The 23,886-nt window shown below is 40.0% G+C and overlaps 1 protein-coding gene across 3 annotated transcripts in view; it reads left to right on the forward strand.

Annotated features, from left to right (window-relative positions):
• The window catches only part of Pdgfd (platelet derived growth factor D), a 222,117-nt gene that overhangs the window by 173,456 nt on the left and 24,775 nt on the right, over nt 1–23,886 (forward strand). For all 3 annotated transcript variants that reach the window (XM_031343915.1, XM_031343916.1, XM_031343917.1), the window contains exon 4: nt 18,974–19,036. In XM_031343915.1, the coding sequence (XP_031199775.1) occupies nt 18,974–19,036 (63 nt within the window). The remainder of the gene's footprint in view (nt 1–18,973; nt 19,037–23,886) is intronic.

The following is a 23,886-nucleotide window of genomic DNA, read 5'->3' on the forward strand; positions in this document are numbered from 1 at the left end:
TTTTCTTTATTTACATTTCAAGTGTTTTCCCCTTTCCAGGTCTCCCCTTCGGAAACCCCCTATCCCATCCCTCCTCCCCCTTCCTCTATGAGGGTGCTCCCCTATCCACCCAGCCACTCCCTCCTTCCTACCCTGGCATCCCCTACAATGGGGCATCCAGACCCCCTCAGGCTCAAGGGCCACTCCTCCCACTGATGACCAACAAGGCCATCCTTTGCCACATATGTGGCTGGAGCCATGGGTCCCTCCGTGTGTGTTCTTTGGTTGGTGTCCCAGTCCCCTGGAGCTCCAGGGTGTCTGGCCTGTTGGTACTGTTCCTCCATCCATGGAGTTGAAAACCCCCTTAGCTCCTTCAGTCCCTTCTCCAACTCCTCCACTGGGAACCCTGTGCTCAGTCCAATGGTTGGCTGTGTGCATCTGCCTCTGTATTTGTCAGACTCTGGCAAAGCCTCTCAAGAGACAGCCATCATCAGGTTCCCATCAACAAGCATTTCCTGGCTGCTGCAGTAGTGTCCAGTTTGGCAACTGTATATGGAATGGATCCCAGGTGGGGCAGTCTCTGGATAGCCTTTCCTTCAATCTCTGCTCTACACTTTTTCTCCATATTTCCTCCTGTGAGTATTTTGTTCCCCCTTCTAAGAAGGATCCACTGAAGCATCCACATTTTGACCTTCCTTCTTCTTAGGCTTCATATGGCCTGGGAATTGTATCTTGGGTATTGTTTTGCTATGAACTGTCTTTCTCCCTTCCTTTTCTCTCCACTATCCTGCCTTCCATTACTCGGGGAAGCATCTTAACAGACCTCATGATAAAGTTATTCTAATTAGGTAGCTTTTACCTGAGCTAAAAATTCTGGCTTTTCTATATTAAATGTGACTTTTACTGCTTTCTCCCAACTTCAAGAAATATGAAAGTGAGTGCCTATTTTTTTCTGATGGCTTTGGAAACAAGTGCTAAAGCAGTACACGCTGTACTGTTAACCTGTTAAGTCAAGGTCTAAGGGAGAGAAGCTGAGCCCAGCCACCCATGACCCTAAGGGCTCCTCTCTGGAGCTCTTAAACAGGGAGCTTTTGTTCGCTTGACCTGGCTAGTGAGACTTGTTGAAGCACAAGGCCTTTTCACTTTACACAGTGCAGATATTCCTACTACTGAGGAAGCCTCTTCCATGCCTGCTGGTCACACTGTCAGAAGTTCACCAAAGACCTCTCAGGGGCATGGATTTCACATTAAGATTTGATACCATCCAGTAGACTTGTTACTGCTTTTTAGCTTAACCCCTGCCCAGCCAGTACCCATTAGTAAGAGAGTGTCCTCTGTATGAAGAGTTTTCAATTGAACTTTTCTATGCATAAACATTGCATTAAGAGAAAGAGAGAAAAAAAAGATGGCAGTCTTCAAAATATTGGGAAACTTGGCATCAAATTCAAATATAATCAAGTGCTGATTTAATGCCTTTTAAAATAGATCTTTTGTAACTGGAAATAAGGAATGACATCATTGATTACTTCTTGATGATAACAAAGAATCACAGCCCTTTGTATAGCTTTGAAGCAGACAGGTCCTAACATTCTCTTTGATTTTTTTTTTTGTAGAAAAGATAATATCAAATGGTGATGCCATACATATTATTATAGTTTGAAGACAGTTACTAGAGTCATTTGAATGGGCAGAAAAATTGCTGTGGCTTATCAGATATAGAGAGAATGGGAGTGTACTTCACTGCTGGTATATTAAGATGTCTGTTTTTCTGGACTTGAGACAAAAATACTCTGAGAAAACCAGCTAAAGGAAGGAAGGACGACAGAAGTAGGAATGGGAGAAAGAAAGGAGGAGGGAAGGAGAGAGGGAAAGGGGAGGGATGGAGTGAGGGGAGGTTAGAAGAGATTATTTTGACTCATAGTTTCAGGATACACAGTATGTCTGGGCCAGGAAATCACAACAATGCAAGCTTGAGGTAGGTGGGAACATTGCCTCTATGGTCAGAAAACAGGAAAGGTAAATGTTTGCAGTCAGCTCATTTTCTCCTTCTTAGACTATATTGTATCTAGTATCATATTCCCAGACTAGGGAATGGTACCTCCCATAGTGGAATTGCTTTCTCTCTCAGTTACTCTAATCAGAATTGTCCCCCAGAAGCATGTCCAGAAACCTGTAATTCTGATTTCACCTAGTTGACAATTGAGATAAGGGATCAAAGAAAGCCTATGGTATCATTTTATACTAAACAAGAGTTTCAAGACTCTGATCTCAAGTAAATACTCAGTAGGCCCAGTGAGAAGAAAAAAAGCGTGTGGCTAAATAAAGGACATTGATTTCAAAAAACATGTACTAGAATGAAAACCATCTGGACTAAGGCACGAAGGAGTGATTGGATCCTGGCTCTCATGAATTAGTTATGTTCTTGTCGGGGAGATGTGACTGATCGTGTGTGTCTCACTCCTGCTATAGTCAGGCCTCAATTGCCAACAGTTGTGCCCCATCTCTCTTCTTTATTCGGAGATACAACATGAAGGACCACCCTCTCTAGGGAAGGCTATTACTATAGCAGAGGAATGAAGTGGAAACTTACAGTTTCTATGGAAAGTTAGTGTTGTCAGATGGTGTTTTGCTAAGGCAGATGCAGGTGAAAGGATGTTTTGCTAAAGCAAGTACATGAAGATACGTGATGAAGGATTCTTCACTAATGACACTCATGTATTTTTCAACATTACATTGCATAGTTAAGCTCCATAGGAGAAAAAAAAAACACACCAAAAAACTTCTAGTGATATTCTGGTGGCTTCTTGCTGCTTCCACAGACTCTGGTGTATTGGCAGAGTGATGTCAGCTGATACAAACTCACATGGAGTTTTGCTAAGACATGCAAGACCCAAGGTAAAGCAAGACCAGTGGAGGACTAATGATGTTTGGGTGAATATAAATAGGATTCAATGAACAGTGACAGGCTCTTGATTACATAGTTAGCTTTGTAATACTTCCTGGACTGAGTCTTTGCTGAACTTCACTTCATTGAGAGAGGCATGGAAAAGAATTTCTCTTGACATAATCACTCTTGCTGATCCATGCTTGGTAGAGGCCTTAGCTATTTCTGGTAGGCCATGCCACTGCTGCTGATTCATGTTTGCTATCTCAACACTACTGAACTGGACTGCTAGCATACTCATAAAGTGTTTTCAAGTGGATCAAGCTGCTGCTGCTGAATGCTGAAAGCTAAACAGCTGATCTCCTGACAAGGCAGATGGGATTTACTCCAAAGAACAATTTCTATAGGTCTGCTTCCCCCGCCCGTATCCTAATAACCTTTCTTATTTTCTACAACCTCTGGTGGGTGGTGGTCTAGAAAGGAAGTTGAGGCATGTATAAGCCCATATTAAAAATAGATCTTTAAAAGATTTAAGACTACCAAGAAATGAGCAATGGTAAGACCATGCAGTGTTTTCAAAGCTGCAGTCAGTGATACCATTGATGAGTACTTGTATTGCAGGCATCAAAGCAAGATGCAGGAAGAAGCCGGCGAATCTGGAACACTCCTCACAGGCAGGGCACAGGTTGAAATGTGGGAATCGTAGAACCAAGACAATAAGCAGCACAATATTTGTTTGTTGAAAATTCTCTGAATGATATTGTCTCCTCCAAAAACAAAATTGCAATATTTAATCTCTGTGCTAGAAATAGCAGTGACAGACTTCACTGTAGAAATGTTTCAACCAGAACTACAGTTGAGATAAATGATGATCTAGTCCAAGAAGAAGCTGAACTCTTATATAAGCTGAGCATTGACAGGGACTTCTTAATTTTATATTTCATCAACAATTTGTAAAGTGATCATTTCATCTCATCTGAATAAACTTGTTTTAAAGGCTGCATAAAAAATAGCATACAGTCATTACAGCTAATAAACAATGTGATCACCCAACTCTTTCCACTCAGTTTACCAGGCAATCTCCCCACCTGGGGAAGTACCTAGCAAGAAGTAGGGACCCCATGACTTGCTGCAGGGAGGAGGTGGGCTGCTGAAATGTGTAGAGGGGACCTGAGAAAATAGTTATAACTTTCTTTTCCCCTGTGAAAGAGCCTGCAAAGAGACTGCAGGCCCCTGTCTAGTGCTGGCACATGAGCATTCAGAGAATCTGAACAGGTCTAAGTTATTGTTTCCAATGTGTCTGTGACTATGCTGTATCCAGCTTGTGTGAGAGGGAGACAAATGGAACATGTGAGAGTTTTAGAAGCGTTTAGAAAATCTCCATTCCTGTGTTATGTGAAAATATATAGGACCATTATAGAGCTACATAAAATAGCCAACAGACTTTTTTATTAAAGAAAAGAAATATGAAAATGCATCAAAGTTCACAAGTTATGCCAAGAGCTCATCTACCCCTTTACATATAAGAGTCTACTTAGCATCACCTCCCCCAATTTTTCTTAGAAACCATCTTCATTTCAAAGCAAGGATATGTAAGAAGTGAGAAACTGAGTTATTGATGTAGTCTAACTCCTCAGAGGTCAATTTGGAAATAGGAGAGAGTTTAAGGTGATTCCTGCCTCTAGCAGGAATTAATGGAGTCACCTTCTGAGGCCATAAAGACATAAGCACTACTTCTTGTTTTGGGAAGAATACTATAAACTTAAACTTCATTAATCCTCACGTTAACTGTGTAGTGAGGGAAAGTGTCCTCTACGCATTTGTCATTCAGAAATCATGAGCTCGGAGTAACCCTTCTCCAAAGCCCAGCAGTGCATGTTCCAAGTGGAGTCTGATTTAGAAAGTTCTGTTCCCATTTGACATTTTACCCAGCTGATTTTTAAATCCCTTCCTCCAGCTGAAACCTGCCTCCTGAGTCCTTATTCAGCAAGGTCTAAGACCTCTGAACTTGCCCATTTTTTTAAAGGCAAGGGGTTCGCTTTTATTTTGTGTGTCCCAAGAGATCCTCTGGAAAAAATAAATCTAGCAATAGCATCTGTATTCAAGTGTCATTGTGATCCCTGGCAATGGCCATCTGTATTCAAGCATCATTGTGACCCCTGTTGACTGGGAGCTAGCTTATAATAATCCCACTGAATCAATTCCTGAGGAGTCTTCATGAGGCACTTAAGGAATTCTCCTCTCTCCTTCCTCTGATCAGGCAAACTTTTTAAATCCTCTTTGAGAGGGGAAGGTAATTCTGTATCCTGCTGAGGTATGAGATAGAACTAAATTGTATTTTAGTGGGAAAATGCATCTTAAGGGTTTGATCAACAAAATAAAGAATGATTTCTAATTATATGATTGCCTAGGAAGATTCTGGGCATGTCAGAATGTTTCCCAAACTAACAGCATGAAATTTCTTCCCTTAACATTTTTTTCCTCTATCATCACTTAAATTACTATTAGTTTTCTAGGAAATCCATTGTGTTGTTTAAGTTTACTAAATACAAGAAGGTTGAAAAAATGTTTTCTCTCTCTCTCTTTCTCTCTCTCTCTTTCTCTCTCTCTCCACACACATGCATACACACACACACACACACACACACACACAGAAAGGGGCCACAGTAAGATTTGGCTACCTTAAATCCCAGCTCCTTCCATAGTAGTCCAATGCTGTATAGCATACCAAATAAGCAAAGTCTAGGCACTAGATCTATCTGCCTTATTTTTCCCTTTAGGGGTTTCAGTCCATGTCTGTAGGCAAATGGTGGCCATGAAGAAAACTCCATGAGAGCCATGACCTCGAAGTTTGGATTACCTTGAGCAAGCTTCTGGGCATATGGGGGGGGGTGTTCTAGATTTGGTTAATTAAAGTGGAAAGACCCATCATAAATGTGGGAGGTAGTCTTCCATCGGCTGATTACTAAACTGAATAGTAAGGAGAAAGAAAGCCAAGCATGTTCATTCATTTCTGCTTCTTGAGTGTGGGCAGAACATGAGCAAACATGATCCTATTTCTGTGACAGCCCTACCATGATGGAGTGTACCTTTGAACTATGAAACAAAATCAACATTCTTTTGAGTTTTGTCAGATATTTTGTCCCAGCAATAAAACGAGTAACTGATACACTGTAGTTTTCACTTTCAAACTTCAAACATTATTTTCTCTCTAAAGTCAGATCCTGTATATTTTAATTACCAATGAAATGATATGAGTTTTCAAAGATAATTGTTTTAGCTTGAGGACTTTGGTGACATAGCCTTAATTTTCATACCAATTATAATTCTCATCTTCTCTAGCAATAGCTTTAACAATGTTGCTAGTTTTCGGATAGGACAAAGATAATCTGTTTATAGGATGACAGTCAAGTATAGAGACATTAAGTAATTCTTGCTAAATTTAGCAAAGTCATAAAAAGCATTTTTTTAAATTTTGATCCTAAGATGAGACTTTCTGCAGTTGGGAATAGATCACAGCTATAGGGATTTTGCTTAGCATGCAGAAGACCCAAGCTTCATGTCTAATGCTACCTTTCCCTAGCAAAGAAACAGTATTCCCTTCCTCAAACACAGTTATATAAATAAATAAATAAATAAATAAATAAATAGAATGTTTTTTTGTTAGTTTTTCAGGCTTTGCACAAGATATAAGAAATTAAACTATGAATTTCCAGGCCTGTGTTACTTCTTCTGATTTTGAAATGAATTATTTCCTTAAGGTGAAAGTATGATGGCCTTAGCCCTCCACTTTAGCTTAGCAGTATAAGCAGTATTTAAGATTAGCTTCTCGTTATCAAAAATATAATCTCTAGTCATTTTCACCTTCCTGTAACTGCACTTCATGTTCTCTTTGAAATACATTTAGGCATCTATGGAAGCCTGTACTTTGCACAAACCAAGTAGGTTTGTTTATCTTAAACAAAAAAATTCCTTGCAAATGAAAGTTCAGCAGAGATGAAAGTCATGTTCAGATATCTGAGGAACTTCTCAGAAACCAGGCTGCTCCTCAAACCATAGCATCACCCTGCCTCCCTATTTCCCTGTCTCTTAAAGCTACTGGATACAAGATAAATGAGACACATCTTAGGGACAGATTACTGAGGTAAAGTGATAGACTACTATAGAATGCTTACACTCCAACTCCTCTATCCCTTTCCTTTAAGAAAAATTCTTTTCTCATACTATGTTCTGATTACATTTACTCCTCCCAGCTCCACTCCACCTCCTTTCCCATTTAAAACCACTCTGTTTCTCTCTCATTATAAAACAACAGGCTTCATAGCAATAACAACAAAGCATAAAAAAATATAATAAGATAAAACAGAAAACATCACATCAAAGATTGACAAGTCAAGCCAACAGAATAGGGTTTTTGTTTTTAAGTTCTAAGAGAAGGTACAAATATCAGAGACCAACTCGTTTGCACACTCAGGAGTCTCATAAAAATAAGCTGAAAACTATAATATATACACAGAGGACCAGGTGCAGACCTTTACAGACCCAGTACATCCTGCTTTGGTCTCTATGAGTTCATATGAACTTTGCTCAATTGATTTAAAGGAGTCTACTGGTCTTAGAGGAAATTTGCCTGGTGTTCCCCACCCCCTCAGGCTCTTGCACTCTTTCTGCCTCTGTCCTTGACCTTCCCTGAGCCCTTAAGGGGCGGGGGGGGTGGGGGGGGAGCATTTGATCCCACTTAGACCTGTGTGGTCCAAGGTTGCTCTCTCTATGTACATAAGTCTGGCTGTGGATCTTTGTATTTTCCCCATCTGCTGAAGGAAGAAGCTTCTTTGGGGGAATCACCATCCCTGACCTCAAGCTGTACTACAGACCAATTGTGATTAAAAAAAACAAAAACAAAAACAACAACAACAAAAAAAACCTGCATGGTATTGGTACAGTGACAGGCAGGTGGATCAATGGAATAGAATGAAGACCCAGAAAAGAACCCACACACCTATGGTCACTTGATATTTCACAAAGGAGCTAAAACCATCCAGTGGGAAAAAAAGACACCATTTTCAACAAATGGTGCTGATTCAACTGGTCGTTAGCATGTTTGCAAATTAGCATGATTGCAAATTGAACCATTCTTATCTCCTTGTACAAAGCTAAAGACCAAATGGATCAAGAACTTCCATATAAAACCAGAAACACTGAAGCTAATAGAAAAGAAAGTGGGGAAGAGACTCAAGCACATGGACACAGGGGAACTTTTCCTGAACAGAAAACCAATAGCTTATGCTTTAAGATCAAGAAAGGACAAATGTGACCTTATAAAATTGCAAAGCTTCTGTAAGGCAAAGGACACTGTCAATGAGACTAAACAGTAACCAACAGAGTGGGAAAAGATCTTTACCAACCGTATATCAGATAGAGAGTTAATATCCAACATATACAAAGAACTCAAGAAGTTAGACTCAAGAGAATCAAATAACCCTATTAAAAATGGGGTACAGAGATAAACAAAGAATTCTCAACTGAGGAATACCAAATGGCTGAGAAACACCTAAAGAAATGTTCAACATCCTTAGTCATCAGGGAAATACAAATCAAAACAACCTTGAGATTCCACCTCATACCAGTTAGAATGGCTAAGATCAAAAACTCAGGTGACAGCAGATGCTGGCAAGGATGTGGAGAAAGAAGAATACTCCTCCATTGCTGGTGGGATTGCAAGCTGGTACAACCACTCTGGAAATCAGTTTAGTGGTTCCTCAGAAAACTGGACATAATACTACCTGAGGACCCAGCTATACTACTCCTGGGCATATACCCAGAAGATGCTCCAACATGTAATAAGGACATATGCTTCACTATGTTCATAGCAGCCTTATTTATAAAAGCCAGAAGCTGGATGTCCTTCAACAGAGGAATAGATACAGAAAATATGGTACATTTACATAATGGAGTACTACTCAGCTATTAAAAATGATGAATTCATGATGTTCTTAGGAAAATGGATGGAACTAGAAAATATCATCTTGAGTGAGGTAACCCAATCACAAAAAAAACACATATGGCATGTACTCACTGATAAGTGGATATTAGCCCAGAAATTAGGAATACCCAAGATACAATTCACAGATCATATGAAACTCAAGAAGGAGGAAGACCACAGTGTGGATACTTCGGTCCTTCTCAGAAGGGGGATCAAAATACCCATTGTAGGAAATACAAAGACAAAAGTTTGGGGCAGAAACTGAAGGAAAGGCCATCCAGTGACTGTCCCACCTAGGGATCCATCCCATATACAGTTACCAAACCCAGACACTATTGTGGATGCCAATAAGTGCTTACTGACAGGAATCTGATACTGCTGTCTCCTGAGAGGTCTGCCAGTGCCTTACTAATACAGAAGCAGATGCTCACAGCCATCCATTGGAATGAGCACAAAGTCCCAAATGGAGGAGCTAGAGAAAGGACCCAAGGAGCTGAAGGGGTTTGCAGCCCTGTAGGAAGAACAACAATATGAACAAGCCAGTAACCCCAGAGCTCCCAGAGACTAAACCACCAACCAAAGAGTACACATGGAGGGTCCCATGGCTCCAGCTACATATGTAGCAGAGGATGACCTTGTGAGACATCAATGAGAGGACAGGCCCTTGGTCTCATGAAGGCTTGATGTCCCAGTGTAGGTGAATGCCAGGACAGGGAAACAGGAAAGGGTAGGTTAGTGAGCATGAAGAGGGGAGTTTCAGAGGGGATAAATTTGCAATGTAAATAAAAAACATCTAATTTAAAAGAAATTATTCTATATGTATAAGTATTTCCCCTTCAGGTATATCTGTGCACCATTAGCATACTGGTGCCCACAGAAGCCAGTCAAGAGTGTCAAACCCCTGTAACCCAAGTTACAGATAGATGTGAACAAGCATGATAGTGCTCGCAACCCAACCTAAGCCCTCTAGAAGAGCAGCTAGATCTCTTAACACCTATACCATCTCTGTAGCCTAATGATGGTTTGTCCAGAAAAGAATTTTTTTGCAGATTTTCTTCTTCACCTATCTTCTCAACAACACATCATAGGAAGATCTCTGATAACATTTTCTTGGTATGATATAATTTTTCTCTAACCTTTCTTTTACAAGAGAGAAAAAAGAAACAATTGTAAAAGCTGTATTTTTTGGTTTGCAGTTTTCTGCATGATACCTTCAAAGGTTCTATCATATGGTAAGTGTATGCATTAATGAACTTTCTTGAAAAAAAAAATCTATCCCTTCTCTCCAGTATCATTATACTTTCAGGTCATGGTATAAAACCAGTACTTATAGGTCACCAGTTTTTACTTTATCAATTTTGGTAGGTAGTTCCATTTGTGTAAGTAAACACATTATGATCTTATCTGGATTTCACATATTATCTCCATGTCTTCCTCCAAATTAATGACTTCAGCTTTCTTACAACTCTAAAAATCATCTTTTGTTAACTTCCAGCAGCAATCCTTTAAAGGCACTACTTGGTTCTGATTTCGTATTCATGCTGGGCTTTTACTCTGCTCTTATTAAATGTTTTTCGCTCCAGGATACAAAGATGGATCCGCAGCTAAGAGTGCTTGATGCTCCTGCAGAGAACCTCAGTTTGGTTCCCAAAAGTCATGTCAGGTAGTTTGCAACCACCTGGAACTTCAGTTCCAACAGGGTCTACCAGCCTCTTTGGGCTCTGAGGGCACCTGTGTACATGGCCATATGCACACAGAGACATCGGTACATAAATAAAAATAAAGTAAATCTTAAAAAAATACTTCTTGCCTGTCACAGCTGACCTTCCTTCCCATATTATTTTTAGAAGTGGTTCACTGACCAGGAGTCGATACACTATCCAACAAAGTGTGCCTGTTGGGTCAGAATCTGATTGTTTCTGTGGATTTAGTATTTGCTTTATCCCACCCCTGCATACATTGCTGTATTACCATCTCTGCATGTAGAGTTTTGGCTTCAGAACAGAAAATCGGGTGCTGCAGGAACAAAAAAAAAAAAAAAAAAAAAAAAAAAAAAAGCCTTTGTTCTAAAGATTCCGCACATACACTCCCTCATGGAACTGATTTTATTTCACTATTCCTGGTTTAACAACTCTTGACTTTACCTCATTGGGTCATGAGCAGAGCACAAAGTGTCATGAGTGGGCAAAGAATTCTTTGTAGCAATAATGTTGATAGTGTGTTTCTTAGTTGCTGCCTCATGGATTCCAACAATCCCTTACTGTGTTTCTAATCAAGAAACACTTCAAAGCATTAGCTCAACCAAGAAGCAAAAAAGCAGGATTAGCAAAAAGATTTATTTTCAAACTCTGAGGGGTGAATGCAAAAGAGCAAATAGAAGAAAAATACTCTACATGATGAAAAGTCTTCCGAGAAATGTCATCTGAAACTGGATTTCATGTTCCTTGTTAAGTTAAAGGTTGTTTGGCTGAAATCTTTGAGACACTGTAAGCAGCAACATATGTTTTGTGGTGACAGTGAGTGGTTCATGGTTCTAGCAATGAGTGGTTCATAGCCCATGTGCTCATGTACAGCTTAAGATGAAAATGAACCACTGTCCTAAATGAGGTGGGCTGGGTGATCTACCTGATCAGAGCCCATCTGGAATATAAGCATTCAAGGGCTGTCTTCAAACCAGGAGTCCCCAGCTCTATTCTCAAGGCATAGGAGAGGGATTTGTTTTGAATATTCACTGAAGGGGCTCTGCAGTTAGGTGTGTGGCAAGCTCATTCTGCTGAAAGAATGAATGGGATATTTGTCGACTTACAATCTTCTGCCTTCTCTCTCAGATGAACCCAAAGAACCCATATAGAAAGGCAAGTTATTTGAAGGAATCCTTTGCAAATATGGAGGCCCCCACTTGTGTCTTTGTCTTTAGTAGCAAAGATAGCTATTGAAAACATTAACTACTACTACAGTAATGTTTTATCCCCAGCTAGATTTGCTTTAAGTCTGTAAGTAAATTGTCTTCAGAACCTAACTGGTAAATAGCTGTCTAACCCTAATTTAACAGCTAATTGTGTGTTTCATGGCTGCTCTTTACTTCTTCCTCTATCTTTGTCTCTGTCACTGTCTTTGTCTTTCTGTTTCTCTGTCTCTCTGTCTCTGTCTCTCTGTCTCTGTCTCTGTCTCTCTCTCTTTCTCTCTCTGTGAGTGTGTGTTCATGTATGTATGTGTCTGTGATGTGCATGAATTTTTGGAACTATAAGGACATGGGTGTGTATAGGAAAGAAATGTGCTCATGAGCCTCAGGTAGAGACCCCAGGTATAGCTGATTTTTCAAGACATTGTCTTGCATTATATAGAGTTCATTGTGGTCTAATCTAGCACCCTTTAGTTCTCTTCTTTACATAATACCTTATTTAGTAATCAATTAGTAAATGCTATTTTTCATTAGAAGGACATTATCTTATCAGAGTAATCAATGAATGACACCTTTCAGAACATAAAATTAATAGCAGATAAGACCATAAGGATACATAATCAAGCATATTCCAATCAGTATTTTTTCTTTTTCATTTCTGTATTAAAAGTTTATCATTTTGACAAGGTCAGGCTGGTCTACAGAGCTAGTTCTTAGGCATCCAGGACAACAAAAAGAAAGACTGTCTAGAAAAAAAAACCAAAAAATTAATTTTCTTAGTAAAGCTAGATATTTGCTATGAAGATTTTGTAATATATTAACAAAAAGAAAACAAAAACCATTTACGATTCAGTTAATATCAGTATCTTTGTAAATATATATATTTTATTCCTGCTTATTTGACACTTGTATATATTTTTTGGTGAAACTACATGTTATCAAGCATGGCCTTCTATTGTCTTTGGATCTATGACTTCATTTTATTTTAAAGATATTAGTTATCAGTTACATCTGTCACATGTGTGTTCCTCAGTCTACCCTTAGACTTGCAATTTTGTTTTGCTATCTTTTGGATTTTTACATTTTCTACACACTGTATATTTTTTATGTTTTTCAAGTGTGGTTTTTGTACTTAGAAATATTGTTTCTGCATTGTGAAAGAGCACCTATAATCAAGCCTGATAACTTGAGTGTGATCCCTGGGTCTAGGAGGTAAAAGGAGAACATTGACTATCAAAATATGTGTTCTGACACCATACAGCTACCAGGGTACATGCACCCATACACATGTGTACACATACCCACATGCACATACCCACACATTCATATACATACACATATGTACACAAATACACACATGCACAGAAACAATAATAATATATAACTATAAATTTTCAAAAGAAATACTGCTTCCCCTCTGTACTGATATACAATATTTATCTATTTTTGTGTAATGCATTGGCTTCATTTCTATATACTTCCACCACAATTCTCTCCCACACATATCAAACTCTTTTTACCATGCTATTTAAACCTGAGGATCAGAGTCTCATGCTTGTTTTTCAAACCAAAGAATGAATGGCAGAGAATGAGGGAGTGAACATCACTTGGACATGTCAAACAACCACGAGGATATGAGCTAAGAGAAGTATTATATTAAGTGATATAAATGCATGAAGATTGAAATGCTATGGTTATAGGATGATTTCTAATATTATTTGAGCTGAAAATATGTCACTACAGAAAAACAACAGCTGCTGGAGATCTAACTCAGCTGCTTGAGAGAGAGGTGTGCTGGGCAATTCATTTAGCTCTCTGAGCTCAAGTTTTTCATCTCTCTAGAGAAGTCATTCTGCCCCTATGTCTATATGGTGTATGTCTATAATGTCTGTAAGGTAGATTAAAGTACCCCTTACCATCACATGACATGCCCTGCATGACTGGAAGAACAGAATAGCCCAGCTATGGATTTCCTCCATTCTGCAATGGATATTGCAGTTCAGAGCAGAAAATAAAGAAACCAAGATCTGAATATGCACTGGATTCCTGGAGTAAGGAAATAGTTCTCCGTTCCCTGGTGTCTTAGTCAGGGTTTCTATTCCTGCACAACATCATGACCAAGAAACAAGTTGGGGGGGGAAAGGGTTTATTTGGCTTACTTCCACATTGCTGTTATCACCAAAGGAAGTCAGGACTGGAACTCAAGCAGGTCAGGAAGCAGGAGCTGATGCAGAGGCCATGGAGGGATGTTCCTTACTGGCTTGCTTCTCCTGGCTTGCTCAGCCTGCTCTCTTATAGAGCCCAAGACCTCCAGCCCAGGGATGGCACCACCCACAAGGGGCCCTACCCCCTTGATCACTAATTGAGAAAATACCCCACAGCTGGATCTCATGGAGGCACTTCCCCAACTGAAGCTCCCTTCTGTGATAACTCCAGCCTGTGTCAAGTTGACGCACAAAACTAGCCAGTACACCTGGGATGGGACATGGATGTTAAAGTGTTTACCTGAGTGTATTTTAACAAAGAGTAGAAAAGTGTTCTTTAGACACTGGGATGTTGTGACACATTTCAACTGATTAGTTACTGTTTGTCCTATTTGGCATCACTTCATATGATGGTGAGGGCACTGCTCTGCCAAGAGAACTCATAAAAAGGAGTGTCTCTCATGAGCCTAGGGCTTAGAAACAAGCCATCTAAACTAATCATTTAGTTTAGCTACCACTCAGAATGTGTCCTGAAGACACAGCTAAGTACTTGAGGTCAAGTAGAAAATAAAAGAACATAGTCTCTGCCATTGTAGTTAATTACATCATTAGCAAAGAAATGGAACATCAATCATTTCAGACAACCATAACAACTTTGATGAAATTAAATAGGGTCAAAGGAAAACAGAGAGTGACCTAGAATGAGAATATGTTTAACAAGATGCTCAACGCTATTCTCTAAAGATCTGATGTTTTAGCTGAACAACTGTTGAGGAGCCAGCTTCAGGAACATTTTATAGAAATACTTCCAGCCAGAGTGAACAGCATCCAATTAAAGGGCAAAGAAGCTTGAAGCTATCTGAAGGACCAACCCTAAGGAGGCCATTGTGGAAATAATGGAGTCACAGGGAAATGCAGAACACCAAATCAGATAGAGGGGCACAAGAAATGAGCTCTCCCAGGCTCTGGACATAGGCACCACCTGTACTAGAAAGCAGCCAATGAGTAGCTGTGGCAGAGGACTGGAAGGATTTGATGCAAGTATAGCACCCTGCTAGTTGCCACTGAAACATGACTGCTTAAGGCAGGTTAGTCAAGGAGATGAAAAATTATCACACAAGATGTGTATCTACAAATTATATTACACACACACTCACACACCGCCACCACCACACAGCACCACACACATATACTCACTCACTCACACACACCACAGCAAACCACATAGCAAACCACACAGCACACCACACACACACACACACAAACACACACACTCACACATACCTTCTTCGGACAAGATTCTTCTTTCAGAGCTAAAACCTCAGAAGTTCAGTGTTATAAAAGATGCTGTTCCCTTTTGTAAGGTTAAGTATGTTACTTATAAATGATGACAAGTTTAACATGGAACTTGGCTTCTCTTAAACATCACGTATTTGTGTAACTAAGAGAATATGAAGTTGCACTTTATCTGGAACGTAATGAATTCACTTATTGCTTGTAACTATTAAAGTTTCTGACCGGAATTCTGTAGTCCAGATAGAGAAGAAGCTCAAAATTCTTTGAGTAACATATGTCTAGGTAATTACATATGAAATGTTTACTTTGCAAAGGCCTCTTACATATTCTGTCTCTCTCCCACTCCCATCTCTGTGTGCAAGGGTAAGTGTTTATGTATGCTTGTGTGTGCAAGTGTGTGGATGTCTGTGTGTATGTGTCCATGTGTGTGAGAATAGGTGAGTAAATGTTACTGTACATATGTGGAAATCAGAGAACAACCTCAGGTATCAGTCCTTGCATTCCACCTTGGTGTAGACAGTCCTTTGTTCAGTGATAAGTATGTATACCAGGCCAGCTGGCCCTTGAGCTTCTATGGGATTTGCCTGTCTCCTCCTCCCACCTCTCCATAGGAGCTCTGGAATTAGATGCACATTGCATGCTTGATATTTGTCAGTTCTCAAACCCAGACTTTCATGTGTGTATGAGAGGTAATTTACCCACTGAGTCATCTTCCTACCCAATTAATACCTTGTATGTAGGTAGGGAGAGACAGAGAGAGACAGAGAAAGACAGAGAGAAACAGAGAGACAGACAGACAGACAGACAGACAGACAGAGTGCAAGAGAGAGAGAGAGAGAACTGAAATCATGAAATTTATTACGTATTGCCTCTGGAAGTGACATCTCAGATGTACGTTCTGCTTTTCTGCTGCCATCTTGGCTGCAACTGGAGACAACCCCCCCACCCGGCCTCAAACATTCTGTGAGACAGCTGTGACAAGAGAGAACACTTCACAGCTTCTACCTATGACTATAGCTTTACCTAAAGGTGTTTACACCTCAGCGTTTGCCATTTGTCTCCTGAGATTGGGTAAGCCATTTGTTATTTACCAATTGTTAACAATGAGAAAATTGGGCTACAATTTTCTAAACCTCTTTCTAGTTCTGAGATCTCAAAAGACTCTTTCTGGATTTCACATCGTTCAGCTAATTCATCACTTGACTTTACTATAGACTTTGTGTGCACTATACACAGATCTGTGTCTCAAGTTCAAGTCTGTCTCATGAGATCCCCTGACTATTTTACCATGTGTGTTGTGTAAGTCCCTTAAGTATACTACTTTCAGCACAACTCATTAACCTTCTGTAGAAACTAACCTTCTATTTACCATGCAAGATTCCAATCAAAAAGTCTTTTTGACATGAAAATGTTCTCATCCCATCTCAGGAACAGTTGTCTGACTCCATGTAATATGAGCAGAGTGTTATCAGAGAACTCTGATGAGTTTAATGATCTCAGACTCCTTGAGGGATGAGATGCATGCAGTCTTACTTTTGGCTCAACCTCATTTTAGAGACACTCTAACGTAGTAGGTAATTAACAAATGTTATATGAACAGCTAAAATGAAAACTGTATGATCTTCAAGTTGCTCATGGGATTATCTTCCCTGGTACTGTGGCTTGGCTATGGCTTGAGTGTGAGCTCAGGAGCTCACAAGTTGAGCATCTTGTTTTCTGGGGGCAATGTTAAGGTCACCTGGGTATTAATTAATGTAGTCCTCCAGCCTCTGGGCCTCCTATCTCAACATGTGATCTCTGCCTCTCACATGGGCTGTCACTGTCATGTGTCTGCCTTAGGCTCTTGCCAGAGGGCTAACGAACAGGGCTGCCCAATTTGGGACTTTTCAGTATCCAAAACTTTGAGCTAAGAAACAATTGTTTCTTTGTAAAGGACTCAGTTTGGGGAGGTGGTTATAGTAATGAAAGCATAATCATATACTTAGGGTGTTCTCCCACAAACTGTTGTCTCTCCACCAGCGATACCTTCTAGTCTGCTTCCAAGACACTCTTGTAAGGCCCAGTCTTCACGTGTTTTGAATGTATCATTGTACAATTAGTCCTTTCTGATCCCTATATGTACTGATCATATATGTGCGGTTGCTTTCTCTTTATTCACCGATGTTGCTTTAGAAAAATGATCAATGGCCAGTTTCTCCTACCTCATATGTGATTCAGCTCTCTGTAGGTAAACAGCTAACACTTCCTTCAATGCCAGTATTTACACATAAACTAATGTCATCACTAACAATCAAAAGATTGCACTTTCAGGTCCTCATGTTGCAAATGAAATTAGGCCTGATTCTGAGTTCTCATTTGGTAAGCATACCGAGGCAAATAAGCTTTCAGACTTAAGTGACTGAATATGTCTTAGTATCATCAGCAGATATCTCAAACTCAACTCAAACTGATACAGATTACCAGGATGATTCATTTGAGCAGATACAAGAAGCTTCCTGTACCCTGTAGAGATAGCAGATTGAGCTCTCCTTCCCATTGTGCGTGTATACATGTGTCTGTGTGTCTGTGTGTGTCTGTGTGTCTGTGTTTAATTTACTGGTGTTGGATTAGTTAATTTGAAAGTAGCATGTAAAACAAAAGGTACTTTTGCCTTCAGGATAATTCTTTCTGTAAGGGCATGGGGCTATCACAAAACCTTTGGACTTAGGCCAGCGCTGTACTGTCTGTTACTGGTTTCCCAGTCATGATCTTCCCCTTGTCCTTCCTGACATTTGCCTAGGACAGTCTTCTGAGGTTAATCATTGAAAAGATCTTGGTGTTGAGCACTGGCTCAGCAGGCAGCATTGGACTTGATTTAAAACCTAGTTTAAGCACATCAATAATGACAATAATTATTCTTTCTCTATATTAAGCACTTATTAAATGCCAGTTATAATTGCATAATTACTATGTTCAATTTGTGAAACAGCTCTGCAGTTTAAACAGCCCAGCCCATTACAAATGAAGAACAGAAGGATTAGAGGCTGAGAAGATCTCCGGAGGTCACACACCAATAGATGGTTGTCTTAGTCAGGGTCTCTGTTCCTGCACAAACACCATGACCAAGTAGCAAGATGGGGAGGAAAGGGTTTATTTGGCTTACTTCCACACTGCTGTTTATCACAAAGGAAGTCAGGACTGGAACTCAAGCAGGTCAGGAAGCAGGAGCTGATGCAGAGGCCATGGAGGGATGTTTCTTACTGGCTTGCTTTCCCTAGCTTGCTCAGCTTGCTTTCTTATAGAGCCCAAGACTACCAGCCCAGGGATGGTACCACTCACAAGGGGCCCTCCCCACTTGATCACTAATTGAGAAAATGCCTTACAGTTGGATCTCATGGAGGCATTTTCTCAACTAAAGCTCCCTTCTCTGTGATAACTCCAGCTTGTGTCTAGTTGACACAAAACCAGCCAGTACAATGGCCAAGTTAAATTTGAACTTCTGTCTTTACCATTTTCTATTTCACCCATATTTTCAAGATAATATTAGCACAGTTGTTTATGTTTGGAGTAAGAGGGCTTCTTGTGTACAGATGCCTCATAGCAGTGGTGGCTTGTTTGCTGAGAATGAGCCCTGTTCCTGTTGTCATGTATTTAGAACAAGATGGAGAAGGTTGAGATGCTGCTACATAGGCGCAATGAATTAAACAGAATGGTGACTGACTCGTGGATGTGTCTTTACTTTCCAGGAAGATTTCCAACCTGAAGCAGCCTCAGAGACCAACTGGGAATCAGTCACAAGCTCTTTCTCTGTGAGTAATTTATTATTCTGTTGCCAGCGAACAACTGCTGGACAAGTCCAGGTCAGCCTCAGAGGGACTTCAACTGCATTAAGAACCCAGGCTTGACTGCAAGCCAAATCGCAGGCAGTTTGAGTTCCACCGTTTTTTTGGGTTTTTTGTTTTTTTTTTTTTTTTTTTTTTTTCAGGAACACCTCTGCTTGGCTCTTCTTTAACATTTGCAATTTCAAGGGTATTTCCAGTCTGGGAAAATCTCTCTGTTTACAGTATGCTGACTTAAGTGAAAATCAGCCATGCACAGGGTTCTGATTAGCACAGAGTACGTCTTACCCTGTGGCTGTAAAATGACTCACATCTCATTTTATTTACTCCAAATTTAGTCATTTCTCAGGATCCTGTTGCCTTATCTGCTTTGCATGCAAAGCACAGATTTTGCCTTCAACAGTCCTGCATGTAGAACTTATGAGGTAATAAAACACAAGATAATAAAGTCGAGTTCATCTAAGCCAGGTTCAAGCATGGTGATCGAGTGTCTGTGGTTCTAACATGGGGCCATGGCGCTGAATCAGTGTTACTGTATTTAAGCTAATGCTATTTTTTTTTTTTTTTTTTACTGAGGGAATGTTTTAAATTCCTTTTATGGCAGGCTTCAGCAAGCATGGAGTCTGTGCTTCTTGAGATCCCCCAGGGTGGCCGATCAATTTATATTCACACCCTTTGCCCCAAGGCTCATGGATTATTGAAGAAGTGGAAGTAAAAAGATTGTAAGGGCCAGGGGTAGTAAAAATCTTCAGAAAAACAGTACATCCCAGACATGAGGAGACAATTACAAACATGAACTTACAGCATCTGTGATTACACACAGATGACCTGCACAAGATCAAGGTACAGAAAATCCCACCATGGTGGGGAAGCTCATGAAGTCTCTCCCTAGCTGAGGAGCAATTGATGGCTTCTGGAGAATGAGAAGTCAGTTCTCCTTAGGGACAAGGCCCCTGAGGGGTACCCATAGAGTAGATTGTTTTACACCTGAGCCAATACATGCAGCACTAAGGGTGTTTCATTTTGATTTTTGCTTTTTTAAGAGCCCATGAAAGTGAGAGGAAAAGTGTTGCAGAAATAGAGATAGAAGAAGAATAAAGGAGGTGGCAAGAGATTGAAAGATACATTAACATTCTAATTTATCTTTATCAATATACAAGACAATTGCAATGAGACAGCATTATATGTATATGTGAAATTGTCAAAAAAATTTAAAAAAATATTACATTAGAGGACTACGTAGAAAAAGAGTACTGAGGATTGATCGTGATGGTCTGTGCTTCACATGGTCCATGCTTAGCTCAGTGTATGTAAGCTCTGTCAGATGGAAAAGATTGAAATGAGGCAGGCAACACTAAGATGTTCCTCCGGCTTGGGAGAAGGGCAGGGCAGGTATCCGCCTGTGGCTAATGACACAGTGTACACCAGGGCTGAGGGCTGAAGGACACTTCAACTTTTCTATCTTACTCATGGTGGTTCAGGGTGGTCTGATTATTCCTACTCTAAGTACAGAACCAAACAGTTTACATGGACTTTACATAATTATGCATCAGCCAGGCTTTTAAACAAGAGGAAGATAGGCTTATCCCTTTGGAAGGTCCATCCCTGGTCCATATTTATCTCTGGTTTGATCCTGAGGCTTTACCCATATTGGACAGGCATATGAATCGAGTTATCTGTTTGTTGTTTCTATTAGTTTTCATTAGCACACAGAGAGGATGTGTTTCAGGGATGTATGTCATGTACACATTGTGTGCTTTGCTCATATTTGCCTTCGCTGCTCTCTTTCACCTTCCCCTCTGTTGTCCCTTCCTCTGTTTTAAAACTGCTCTTCTTTTTAAGATCTGTTCAGAGTAGTGTGAAGGATCACTAGATGAGCTGTCAATTTCTATGTCCACCATATTTTGTTTTACTCAAAGTAGTTTATAGGTTATTTTTTTATGCAGTAGACATGTTTTGTGTTAATTTTAATTCAATTAAAATTTGACTTTAACATTTTATTTTATTTTTATAAATGCATAACAAAAGCCCAATGCAACCAAACACATGGTATAACTGAAGGAGGTATACATAAGTGGCTCTCTTTCAGAAACTTTTAAAATACTTACTTCAACAGCAAATATTCTTGTAGGCTTATTAGCTCACTTAATGACACATAAGTGTGCCCTTAACTGTCTTCCTGTGTCTGCTGACTGCCCTAAATAGAACCTGGAAAACAATCATGAATCTCACACAGAGGGACAGGTTTCAATTTTACCTGGGATTTGAATTTGCCTTCCAGTTTAGTGTTAGAGGAGATGTATCTCTTCACCTCACCCCTCCTCCATCCCAGGGACTGAGACCCTTAAGAGCTTGTTCTTGTAGTAATGTCTGGGTATAGTGACACTCCAGGCATTGTTGAGAGCTATCTGAGAATACTCCTTGTAGCCACTTCCCAGAGCTATAACAAGAAGCTTTTACTTGAGTGTGAATGGCTTGACTACTGCTCTTACTTTTATTTAAAAGCTTTTAAATGCTGCCAATCTCATAACTTTGGTCAACTCATTTTGATTTGGAGGCTATCAGACCCACATTGTGACATAAAGTTAATTGTATAGTGAATATGAACCACTGGGGATAGAAGAAATAGAGAGACTAATTATAAGTTATCTGTACAGGCCCAGTGAAGACTTATAATTACAATACTGACTTATAAGAGTCATATATTCATAATATTTAAGTATCAAGAGAGATGTAGAAGATACAAGCATGTGTGTCCACCAATGTTCAGCTCATTTCTGTATCTCTCTCTCTCTCTCTCTCTCTCTCTCTCTCTCTCTCTCTCTCTCTCTCTCTCCCTCTCCCTCTCCCTCTCCCTCTCCCTCTCCCTCTCCCTCTCCCTCTCCCTCCCTCCCTCCTTCCCTTTCTCTCTCTCTCTCCTCTCTCTCTCTCTCTGACACACACACATACATAAACACACACACACACACACACACACACACACATACACACACACTCTGAAGGAACAAGAGCTAGACCAGTATTTAAGAGCAATTGCTACTCTTGCAGAAGACCCAGGTTTACTTCCCTGTACCCATTGTGATGGTTTACAATCATCCATAGCTCCAGTTCCAGGAAACTTGATACCCTCTTTGACCTCCGTAGACACCAGGCATGCAAGCACTCATATTCATAAAATAATAAATAAATGTAAAAGACTTAATTAAAAAAAAAAAAGCTTCACAATTCATCATGCCAGCACCTACATGGAGTTGTATTATCATCAACAAGGTGAGTGCAGAGGGTGTCTTTGTCTTGGCCCAGAATATTAACAAGTCTCTCTTTAAGTCATGCTTGACAAATACCCAAGAGACCAGATAAACAGTATATACCTGCATGGCCTCAAACACGGGTGATGAATTCACCATGCTGCGGAGAGAATGAGGATGTGTGCTTATTCTGACAGGGCTAACTAAAAGTGAACAAAGTCATCAATCTGTCTTCCATCCTCACCACACTCTCTAATTCCCACATGCTCTTCCCATTGTCCTAGAAAGCATAAATGATACTGCGTCTGTGTTACACCAATGCTAGATGATCCTATTGGGCTCACTAATTTTACCAAGTCAGGTGCAGTCGTCTACAAATGAGGCATAGTGGAGTTATCTGCAGACCTATGAACAATAGTGGTGGACAAGGGAACAACAGCAGGAAAGTGAGAGCATTAATTTGCCATTGGGAGGTCTGCAGCATGTATTGTTTCTACAATACTATAATTTAAAACTGCAGTTCAGGTTTAAGAAGGCAAGTTTTCATTAATTTCCACTATCCTTTAGTGAAAGGAACTATTTACCAGAGGGGAGATCTTTTTTGTTTGTTTGGCTGGTTGGTTTGGTTTATTTTTGTTTTTGTTTTTGTTTTTGCTTTGTTTTATTGGATTTTTTTATTTACATTTCAAATGCTATCCCCTTTCCCAGTTTCCCTCCCTCCCAGAAACACACTATCACATCCTCCCTCCCCCTACTTCTATGAGGGTGTTCCTCCACCCACCCACCCACTCCCACCTCCCCACCCTCAATTCCCCTACTCTGGGGCATGTATCAAGTCTTGATAGAACCAAGGACCTCTTCTCCCATTGATGCATGACAAGTCCATTCTCTACTACATATGCAGCTGGAGCCATGTGTACTCCTTGGTTGATGGCTTCCGAGGGGAGATCTTATTTGTTTGATTGTGTCTTTAAGGATGTTGAGATGATCATTTGAGGCTTTCTCTCTATTTCCCTGTTAATGGGTCATGAATTTTCACAGAGATGTTTGATTTATGGTTCATTTACCTTGAGATTGTATAAAGGTTAGTAGAGTAAGTGCTTAGGCATTTTACATGAGAATGTTTTATTTCTATGGCAAAATACATAATCCTTTTCTATCCTTTCAGCAGTACTGTGTTCCTCATTTCAACAATATTCTGAGACTCTTAATGACAAGTGGGATTGCTGCTAAACTGTAGCAGTATTTTTATTTTTCTTTCAATATACTTCCCATGTGAACCTTTCATTCCTAAGTAAAGAGAGACCATTTCCAGGATTATCCTTGTTGTCAGCAAATAAGTTAGTTAAAGTGCCAGATTTTATCAGAATGTCTGCAGAGCTCCACCTCACACAGCATTTGCAATGGGAGTAATATGGAAGGGGGGCACAGAAGCTTATCATGGGAGAATAGATTATATCATGAGAAATTACATGAGGGGAGATCAGAATTGTAATTCTCACTATTGTTAGTTGATATATGAAAGATTTGGGACAAGGAATCAAAAAATCAGACGTCAACTTTTATATTCCT

This window comes from Mastomys coucha, unplaced genomic scaffold (genome assembly GCF_008632895.1).
Source record: "Mastomys coucha isolate ucsf_1 unplaced genomic scaffold, UCSF_Mcou_1 pScaffold23, whole genome shotgun sequence".
Lineage (NCBI taxonomy): Eukaryota > Metazoa > Chordata > Mammalia > Rodentia > Muridae > Mastomys > Mastomys coucha.